The sequence below is a fragment of the Echinops telfairi genome, unplaced genomic scaffold (genome assembly GCF_000313985.2).
Source record: "Echinops telfairi isolate 266 unplaced genomic scaffold, ASM31398v2 ScPeMD7_9;HRSCAF=40, whole genome shotgun sequence".
Taxonomy (NCBI): Eukaryota; Metazoa; Chordata; class Mammalia; order Afrosoricida; family Tenrecidae; genus Echinops; species Echinops telfairi.
Window position 1 is genome coordinate 32,891,168 of NW_022103906.1, and position 11,402 is coordinate 32,902,569.

The 11,402-nt window shown below is 35.9% G+C and overlaps 1 protein-coding gene across 1 annotated transcript in view; it reads left to right on the forward strand.

The window, feature by feature from the left end:
* Window positions 1-11,402, forward strand: part of ADAM2 (ADAM metallopeptidase domain 2) — a 114,826-nt gene extending 103,424 nt beyond the window's left edge. Inside the window, exons 16-19 of the mRNA XM_045286860.1 lie at window positions 583-660; window positions 1,898-2,033; window positions 6,983-7,142; window positions 11,369-11,402. Of these exons, the coding sequence (XP_045142795.1) occupies window positions 583-660; window positions 1,898-2,033; window positions 6,983-7,142; window positions 11,369-11,402 (408 nt within the window). The remainder of the gene's footprint in view (window positions 1-582; window positions 661-1,897; window positions 2,034-6,982; window positions 7,143-11,368) is intronic.

The window sequence follows — 11,402 nt, forward strand, 5'->3', positions numbered from 1 at the left end:
AAAAGAAACTAAAGTTGATGTAGTCTATCCAATGCAGTTTTTGGAATAATTGACCCAAATAACTCCAAGAGCAGCCCTAAATCCCAAGGCATCAAGAACAAAAAATACTGGATTATAAAATGAATGTCTCTCCTCTGTACATCAGCCACACTGACCCCTTAAAACGCTCGAGTTATATATAATTTTTCACTGAAAACCCATTTCCAAAATTGTTCACTGTACCACAAATAATTTATCATGCACTTCTGACTAATCCCTCAGTGAGACTTCACTGCTGCCACATATCAGATAAGTTCCCTATATTTGAAGGTGTCAAAAATTTTTTATCATTTCAAGTATTGCAGGTTTATCTGTGTTTTAATATACTTTGTATCTGCATCCCATACTCCCATTATAAGCTGGGAATATGCTGTTGTTTCCTTTAATTCTACTTAATCCAAGTCTCATCTAGTGCTGGACATAGAGTAATCATTCATTATTAGTGCAATAATCCATATATTCATCATAAAAATAAATCCGTTTAATTAGATTGTAAATCTAGATGGGATGACAGTTTACTTATTTTGGCTGTTTTCTTTTAAGGTTTGCAAAAATATGAAATGTGTTGCATCTACATACTTGAATTATGACTGTGATGTAACAAAGTGCAATAATAAGGGTGTAAGTATCAATGCTGTGACAAGAGAATACAGATCATTGAGACTGATTCCCAGTCAAATACACACACATCTGCCTGTTGCTAAATGCCTTCAAGATTGTTCCAACTCATTCCCACCTTCTGCACAACAGGACGCAAGCATGGCATGGGCCCGAGTCATCCTAGCAATTGCTTGGCCCCAAGTCTGCAATCACTGTGTCAATCTTGAAGGCCTTCTTCTTTTTCATTGACGCTGACCCTCTTCTTTACTAAACATGATGTCTTTCTCTAGGGACTGTGTCCCGCCTGACATGTCCAAAGTATATAAGAGGAAGTCTCACAACACTTGCCTCTACAGAGCACTCTGTCCTTACTTCCTCCAAGACAGATGGGTTTGTCCTTTTATCAGTCCAGACAGGTATTATCTGACTTCAGTACAATTCTATATTTCTTAAATAATAGAATTTATATTGAGAGATATTATATGGCTAGATACTCTATATATGTGCATAGATATATACTATATGAAAAGATAAACAGTTAATTAGTCCACAGAGCAGGACAGAGGGCTCAGTTCAACTCACTTCCGAGAGACAGTTAATATATTAGCAGTCCTTCAACTCACGAGCGCTGTCAGTGCAAGTCAAGGAAGCAGACATCTGAGCCTTCTGTAAAGCAAGACATGCAGTCTGCCCATAGGCAGCAAGCAGCAGAGTGGGTCACCAACAGCCAGACGAGAGGGTCCAACAGTCCCTAGCTTACACAAACAGTATAGTGAAGCAGTCTCGAAGGAACCTCAAACTATAGCAACACGGTCCACGGGATGGGTGTCCCACAGGCAGTGCAGCTCACAAGTTGAGGCAAAGAACCAGCTAAGGCAGCCACACACTACTCCAATCATTAGAGAGCAAGGCACGGAAAGGTGAGGCTCACTGTTTTGACCTTCTCTTTGCCCTTCAATTAAACTGCAACCTTATTAATCCCAAGTGTTTATTGGCCAGGTTGGCACAATAAACATCACAATTCACCACATGCCAACTTGGCACCTGTACACAGTTCTTTAAACATATGTAATTTCCAGACATTAATGAAATCACACTTGTTTAATGTTAAGTATAACATCTATCATACATATAAATGAAAACACATGGAATCTAATTCTTGAATACAATTCTTCTAATTCTAATTCACTAATATAATTCTTGAACATATATTACTTTAGTTGCTTCTCATATCAAGTCTTATTTCTCCTGGTTTCAGGTATGCAATAATAAAAAGAACTGTCATTGTAACCCTACCTATTTACCTCCAAATTGTCAAAGTGTAGACCAAACATGGATTGGTGGGAGTATTGACAGTGGGAATTATCCACCTACAGCAAATGCCATTACCCCTGGTAAGTATTAATTATAAACTGGAAATATACTAAAATATAATATTTAATTTATTAAATTTCATAAATGACACTTTATCTATTCATCACATTTAGATTTTATGTAGACATAAAATAAGTGACCTCTGGTAATTTATTATTCAATTCCAGAGAGAAACATGTTTCTCACTTCCAGAGAGAAACACTTCCAGAGAGAAACATATTATTCACTTCCAGAGAGAAACATATATAATAAGTAAGATATACCAATCAGAATCCAGCCAGGAAAACATTAAGCAGTTTCAGTTCTTCAAGGCATTAGGTAGCAAAGCCAATCAGATGAGGGTGAGGGACCATAAACATCAGCAGTCCATTTGTTAGGCTTAAGGGACAGGATGAAATTGTAGTATTTTCAGGGCAGAATCTGAGTCATCTAGCATGATATAACATTACGTACCAGGGATAATAATTTGGCTTATCTCTTTTAGGACCCATAGGTAATAAATATCACCTACCAATATTTTGATCTTTTAAGTTTCTTGGGAAGTTGCAATCCCAGTTGTAGTTCAGAATACCATCTCCCCAGGTTGCTCTACTCAGGTACAGCAACCTGAAGGGGAGGAAGTGGACTCTGGCCAGCAATCTGAAAGCCAGAGTTCACCTGCGTCGTCTGTGTCCCATAGAACTGAACCAAAATCTACACTGCTTCATTTTTTTCCTGTATTCTGACATGCCTGTCAATACTGGAAACATAGTACCAATAAAATATTCAAATCAGAAAATACTTTGACAACGAAAGGATTAACTTTTTAAACATGTCTACTTTGAGCATTGTTGCCATTTTAAGAGCGATCTGTATAAGATCAAGTCAACAATGGCAAACCAAGAAAAACATAGGAACCTTAGAGGGCATTGAGTTTATGTGACTGGAAGAGAATTAGCTCAGACAAGTAGGACAGGAATAGTTGTCCACCTCGAAGAGCAATTAGTGTCACTGCATTGTACATGTAGAAATTGTTGAATTTAGTATATATGCCATCATGTGTCGTCTGAAAAATAGCAGATACATCATAATATTAAAATTATGATATATTTAATACATAATTAAGATAGTCTTACTTTAGTAGTAAAAGTTTGGTGGCAGTACCTTATCTTTACACTATGTAGACTGCCTTCTGTTCATGCACACCCAAGAGATTCTCCAATGAGCAGTATAATCTGCTCTTTTCCTAGACCCCAGGTGATCTCATTGGTATACCAGGTCAATAAAAAGGAGTAGAAATGACAAGCTGGGCCTGCTCTGACCTTATTCTTCGAATTCTCATTTCTAGGACACTCATCCTATTGTAAACCAATACTTATGCATGAAATTTGACTACACTGAAACAAACAAAAAGCCATCATACGCTAAGCCCTTTCCAAACTCTTGATTCCCAAAGACTGTGAAAAAATGAGATGATTGTTTTACATTAGTAGGCTTTGGGATATTTCCTTACTGAGCAGTATACATGTATAATCACTAACTTGGTCGTTAGAGTGATTGGTTTCCATAACAAGAATATTAAAAAGCTTGGTATTAGTTTGGGAAGTGGATGGTGAGTTGAAGCTGGAGGGCTGCTGAAGACTATTACAGCATTTCATGAAATTGTCTGTAGAAGATGAGTGATTGGTCTCCAAGGAGAGTTTAAGAACACGTTGTTAGAAGTTAGAGAAAGGATTTCTTTTATTATAATATGGTAGATATCTGGCATTCCTGTTGCACATAGTGATGTAGAAAACAGAACTCAGGGTTCCAGCTAGCAAGATTTTTTTTTCTTTTTGGCGATTACAAACAGCATCAACTGTCTTCCTGAGCTATCTGTGAGAAAACACAGTAAGTGTAATGAAAGAATTGTTCAATTTTCAAGTAGAATATAAAGAAAACATTAAAAAAACTAAATAATATTGTTTGAAAATAAAACTGACTCATAGCTTGTCTTTTCAAGAAATGTGCTTTTAAAATTAAGAAATAGCTAAATACAATATTTAAATGCCAAAGATAAAGATGAAATCAATCATGTAATTATAAACTCCTCTGTTTAAACTTCCAGATATTTTGAAGTGAAACTTACCCATTCATCTAGATAAGGAGACTTATAAACATTTCTGTGACTGCAACATTAAAAAAACAAAAACACTCTTATATAATAACACTGATAAGAATCACAGTAGGATTTATCAGATCAGCCTCTCGTAGGCCTATTATACAAATATGTTTTTTCTAAATCTTATTTAAAGCCACTTACGTATGTGTGTTGCCCTTGTTTAGTGAGTTCATTTAAAACTTGATTCATTAAAAAAAAACCTATTTTAAAAATCATATCCTTATGAACGGAGACATTGGTCAGTGTAAGACATGGAAAAAATAATAATTTATAAATTCTCAGGGGTTCATGATGGAGGGTGGGGGAGGGAGAGGAAAAATGAGAAACTGATACCAGGAGCTCAAGTAGGAAAAAATGTTTTGAGAATGATGATGGCAACAAATGTACAGATGTGCTTGACACAATGGATGGATACGTGGATTGTGATAAGAGTTGTACAACCCCCCCAATAAAATGATTTTTAAAAATGCATAGCCTAATAATGATTTAAAACATCCAAAGAATTATACCCTTAGCCTGAAGATGATGGAGATATTGCATAATGATCTGACCCCCAATTAACTTCAGGCAGGAAGTCAGCCAATAAAATTATTCATCTTTGAAAAGGAAATTTCTTATGGGAAAGAAAGTGTAAATCAAACAGTAGAACAAAGAAGACAGAAGACAAAGCTTCCTGGATCTTTGAGTTTAATTAAGATAAACCTCCAAGAGTAAAAAATGTACAAATGAAAACCATGCTTCCAGATGCCTTCACAGATGAATTCCTTCAAATTTTTGTACAGAAGTAATAATATTTTGTAACATAGTATGAGAGGATGTTATCAAATTGGTGAATGAGAATAACGTACCCCTAAAACCCAAACTAGGGAATTATAAAAGAGAAAATAAAATTTCTGAGCTATAAACTTCGTGAAAATAGATACAAAAGTCCTTAACAAAATATTGTATATTTAATTTAAAATGACTATAGATACATATATAGACAAATATTAAACAGAATAATGAAGACCAATTGGGCTGAATTGTAAGTATGTAAGGATTTTACATTGGGCTATTCATCAAATAAAATATTATATTATTGTCTTACTTGATTTAAAACTATTTTTAAAATTCAACATCATTCATGATCAAAAGAAAAAATTCAACAAGCTAGTGGCAGAAAACTTCTTTAATAAGATAGATAACATCAATATGAACAATAAGTTGAAGCTAATATATGTCTGACCCTCTCACATCTATTTAATATATTACAATAGACCCTCGCCAGTGCAATAAGGAAACAAGAAATAAAAGCTGAAATATTCAAAAGAATGAAATTTATGTGCAGAGTGGCTGGCTTTATGTGCAGTGTGTTGCTTAAGCTATACAGAAAATCATAAGGAATGCATTTCTAGAAATGATACCTTTTGAAAGATGATACTTGCAATTCGTTGTATTGTTATATAATTGCCCTGGCCAGAGGAAGTCAATTTGAAATAAACGACCATTTAGAACATTATATAAAAATTGAGATTACACTTACCAAAAGAAGCAAAGAAATGTTAAGTACTCAAATAAGAGAAATATATCTTATCTATTGGAAGACTTGTTTTTAAGACATCAATTCTAAAAAAAAAAGTATAGATTTTTTAAAAATCCAATCATAAAAGCACACATTTTAAAAAAGAAATTCATAATGTGTTATGAAATTGACATAGAAGTACCTAGAATTGTAAAATTAACTCGGAATAAAAGAACAACAAAGCAGGGCTCACCTACAAGATGTGTTGTTAGTAGATCTGGGTCTGCTGTGGGTCACAGCGATCCGATGTACAATAGAACTAAAGCCTGCCCGGTCTGTATTGCTCTCAGATTGTTCTTATGTTTGAACCTATCGATGTATCCTCTGCGTCAATGCATCTCGTCAACGATTTTCTTTTCCCGACCCCGGGAAGCTGTGTGGTCTCAGAAACCCACAGTGGCCAGATCTACCCTGTCCTATAGGATGGGATTGGGTTTTCTAGGCCGTAATCTTTGTGAGAGATCGCCAGGTCTTTTGTCCTAGGTGGGTGACGACTGACTTTTCAGTTAGCATCCCTGGATTTAACCAATTATGCTACCCTGACTCCTACATAGGGCTTTACTGTATTCCTGGTTCTTATAGCTCTGGGCTAAGAGATGGGCTATTCGGTCAGCCACAGGGGAGTGCAAGGCTTAAGGAGCACTCAATTTGATCTGCACTAAAATGTTATCAAAATGAACCCTCACGTAGCTCACCTAAGTTTATATTGATCTTCCCATATCACATTTAAGGAATGAATTACAATATTAATCTTGCACCAGTTCACTACTATGTTAAGAGTACTCCAACCATTTCTGAGTTATGCATCATAGTAAAGCATGGATGTAATTAGGAAAGAATTGGGTCCAGCACATGTCTGCCAGATGGCAGAAGTTATTAGGAACCCTTGAAAAAGGCCCGTGTACATTTTCCTATCACATTAATTTCCTCAATGTTAATTTGTAATTTCAGATGAAGTAAATTAATTATGCTTACTTTTTTCCAAGTGTGACTATATTAAAATGAACCAGGTTAAGTGGTTAAATATTCAGTTGCATAAAAGATTACTGATGTGGGGAGAAGGTGGCATTCAGGTTCACGAAAGACTTACAGACCTGGACAATCTATGGAGCAGTTCTACTCTGCCCACTTGGGGCGCTAACGAACCATCAACTCAATTGCAACTCAAGTGCATACTATATTAAAGGGAGCACAAAACTCTGTTAGGTGAAAGTATTTTCTTTGATCCTGAATGATTACTTGAAAATCTCTGGCATTTTCTTTCCTAGACAGCCGTTACATTGATATTGATTACAGTACCAAACCGACGAGATGGCCATATTTCTTGCTCATTCCCTTTTTCATTATTCTCGGAATATTGATAGCTGTATTGGTGAAAGTTACTAGGCAAAGAAAAAAATGGAGATCAGAAGAGTATACAAGCGATGAGTATATTGAGTTTGTATTTTTCATTTATTATTTATAAGTTTAATATATTTAGTAATTGCATAATGAATACCATATTGTATATGACTAGTGAAAATTCAGATATAATAATTTTTCCTTATATGGAAATTTAATACTTAAAACTAAAACCATTAATATTATCAATAGTGAGCAAAAAATTTTAAAGGCCAGCAATTTACAGTCTGTAACAAGTTGGACTGTTAGGGTTAGTGAAATTGATTCCTAATTTAGTCTCTACCTCTTTTATTATTTTTTTGTTGTTATTATTAAGAGCCATGTAATTGGTTCAGAGCCCATGTACAACATAACTAAATACTGTCCAGTTGTGTGCCATCCTCACAATTGTTCTTAGGTTTGAGCTTCTCCATGCAGCCGCTGTGTTAATCCTTCCTGTCAAAAGCCCTTCGCATTTTCACTTCCCTGATACTTACCAAGCATGATGTTCTGCTCCAGGTATTAGTCTCTCATGACATGTCCAACTGCTGTGACACCGAGGCTTACCCTCCTTGCCTCTAAGGAACACTCTGGGTCTTTTTCTTCCAAGACAGATTTAACCAATTCAGTGCATCCTTTGATCCCTTGACTGCTGCTTCCATGAACATTGATTGTGGCTCCAAGCAAAAACAAAATCCTTGACAATTTCAATCTTTTCTCTGATATCATGTTACCTACTGGTCCAGTTATGATGATTTTTGTTTTCTTTACGTTGAGTTGTAATCCATACGGAAGGCTTCAATCCTTGATCTTCATCAGCAAGTGGTTCAGGTCTTCTCTACTTTTATCAATAAAGTTAGTGCTGGCCTAGATATCGCAGATTGTTGATAAGCCTTCCTCCAACCTGATAATGCATTCTTCTTCATATAATCTAGCTTCTCTGATTATTTTCTTAGCATGTAGATAGAATGAGTGTGCTGAGCGAATACAAGCCTGACTTTAAACCATGAAGTAGATTCCCTTGGATGTTTACACAACTACCTTTTGATCTATGTACATATTCCATATGGCCACAATTCTGTTATCCCAGGTTGTCTAGAAAAACAAGTCCAGTGACATTCATCTATGTATAAGAAATAAATTTATATCAAGAAGGAATTATATAGCAAGAGAGGATCCCAGCCTAGTACAACTCAAGTCAAGAAGGCCAATGAGAGTTCATAAGTAGACTCACTGTTCTGTAGGCAATGGCCCAGAAAGGCGATGTGGAAAGCATAAAGATCACAAGCTACTGGGTGGTGGGTACAGAGTCTCTGGGATCCAAGGTTTGCGGAAACATGACAGGGTGCCTACAGCTCTCAGAGTCATAAGCCACGTCTAGCAAGCAGGTAGGCAAAGGGTCAGGCAGAAGGGAAGATTCTCAGTTTCCCCCTCTTATAAGAAGACACATCCTCAACGGGGTATCATCAGGCTGTGACATGATTGACAGGTTGGATTCCACCCCTACACTTTCATACATCTTCAAACTGACATAAATAATGTAGTGTTCCGGAATCCCCATTCTTCTCAAGGTTATTCACAGTGTTTTTGCAGCCCGCACAAGCATATGCCTTTACATAACCAGTGAAACACGAGTAAACATATTTCTGGTATATTCTGCTTTCAACCAACATTCATTTGACATCAGCAATGATATCCCTTGTTCCACATCCTCTTATAAATCTGGCCTGAACCACTAGCAGCTCCCTGTCAATGTATTGCTGCATCCATTGTTACATGATCTTCAGCAACATTTTACTTGCATCTGATATCAATGATACCGTTCTATAACTTGAGCATCCTATTGGGCCACCTCTCTTGGTAATAGGTACAAACATGGATCTCTTCCAGTCAAGTGGCCAAGTGGCTGTCTTCCAAATTGCTTGGCACAGATACATGTTTCTAGTGCTTTCTTAGCTTGTGAAGACATTTTCATTCATTCTTGAGTCTTATTTTTGGCTAATTCTTTCAATGCCACTTGAACCTCCTTCAATATCATCATTAGTTCTTGATGGCGGATGCCCATTAATTGTTTTGGTGCCATGATTCTCTATATTCTTTCCATCTTCTTTTGAGGCGTCCTCCATCATTAAATATTTTGCCCATAGAATCTTTCAGTATTGCAACTCCAAACTTGAATGTTCTCTGTAGTTCTTTCTGTTTAAGATACGCTGAGTGTATTCCTCCTTTTGGTTTTCTAACTCTTGGCCTTTAAACGTTTCATTATAATAGTTTTGTCTGCGAATATTGAGCTTCTTCATCATCTCTTCTTATAGATGTAGTCAAGTTGATTTCTATATGTTCCATCTAAAGAAATCCATAAGTATGGATGCTTTTGTGTTGTTGAAAAAGTATTTGCTATGTGCAAGTCATTGGTCGTGCAAAATTCTATTTTCCAACTACTGTACCTTCCTCATTGTTTCAAATTTTTCATTTTAATATCCAATGATTATTAATGTATTTTTATTGCATGTTTGATCAATTTTGGACTGAAGATGTTGGTAAAATTCTTCAATTTCTTCATCATTAGCATTTGTGGTTGGTGCATAAATTTGAATAATAGTTGTAATGATTATATACACTAGAATTGGAATAGGACCTATCACAGACAGCGCTGTAGTTCAAGATAGGTCTTGAAATGGCCTTTTTGAAGATGAAAAATTCCTCCCAATTGTTTTATTCCCGGCATAGTGAATCATATGATTTTCTGATTCAAAATGGCCAATGCTATTCCATATGCCTAGATTAGTACTTTGTATGTTCCAAATGGCCTTGATTAATTGATGCTTGCAGCTATTTCTTCTTGTTTTGAATCGTGTCCATCAGCAAATGAGGGTCCCAAGGTTTTAGTCACAGAGGCGTTACTCCATCCGTGTCACTATGGTTGATTGCACTTTGAGAAGTCAGCTCTTCCTCAACTATATTCTGAGTGCCTTCTGGCCCGAGGGACCCATCTTCTGGCACCATCTCTGACAATGTTCGGCTTCTTTTTATGGGGTTTTCTCAGTATCTCACAAGGGTTCACTTCCATTCATAAGTTTTTCAGTGGCTATTCCCACAGAAGTGGACAGCCTATTTCTTCTTTGCCTCGAAGCTCCCCAGAAACATGTCCCCTTGGGTGACCTTCTGGCATTTGAAATACCAGCAGCATCTCTTCCAGCAGCACAGCAACACACAGCGACCACAGCAAACAAACCGACAAAGGGTGGACCGCCTTGATTGTTTATGCTAATTCTCTAATATGTGTTCATTTCTAATGCTTTGCTTTTTATTACTAATGGGTTGAAAATAACTTGCTATATTATTTTCTTTAAAAGTTCTGGGAAAATTTAATGGAGTTTAACATTTTTCAATAGTTAAGTAATTTCAAACACTTAAAAGGTGAAAATTTCTAAAAATCGATATATAATATATAAACTGAAAAATGTAGGCTACAGCCTAGGTTTATGTACACAATGCATGCAACAAATTATTTTTCTTTAATAGCATGAAAATACTGTAAAATTTGTTTCAAGAATAAACACAAATATTATATTTGTCCTATATATCTCAGGGTAATTAGTATGAAATAATTTCTGCTTTTGCATTTTTATATGTGCCCCTCATTTTATTTTTAATAAGATATATATTATATGCTTACTTAAGTCAATAAGAATATAAATAACAAGTAACATATTTCATAGGAACTGAAAAATTAACATGAAATTGCTGCAATAAAATGTAATATGTAAAAGTTAAAATAATGTAGTTAATACTTAGGTATGTCAAAGGAATATTCTTATATTAGGTGTACTTTATTGTGGAAAAACTTATATGAAGTACATTTGTTTAGGGAAGCAAATAATAATTTTAATAAAAATGAATCGGGAAAGGGTGAATGGCAAAAACTGCTTAAATATATTTAACCAATCATGTTATGAATGTGAAACCAGCCTCAGTTTACCTTCTGGTACATTTGTATTGGTGTGCTTTTTTTCCTAACAGTTTTCGTGGCACATAGTCCACATATCATATCATTCACTCACGCCAAGATATTAGCGTGCGTGTTCTCCTGTTGGGGAATGCGCAGAGGTGTGTGCTGACTGCTGGGTGGGAGATGTTCTCAGTGTTAGGAGATCCTCACAGAGTGTCTGACCCTGATATGAGGTCGGAACTCAAGATGAGACTAAACTTTTGTAGAAAAGCACTTAAGAAAATATTGTTTGAATTGATTGTTTCTGTCGTAAAATATGTAGGCAACTTGAAAGTGAAGGCGAAACCAAAGAGTAG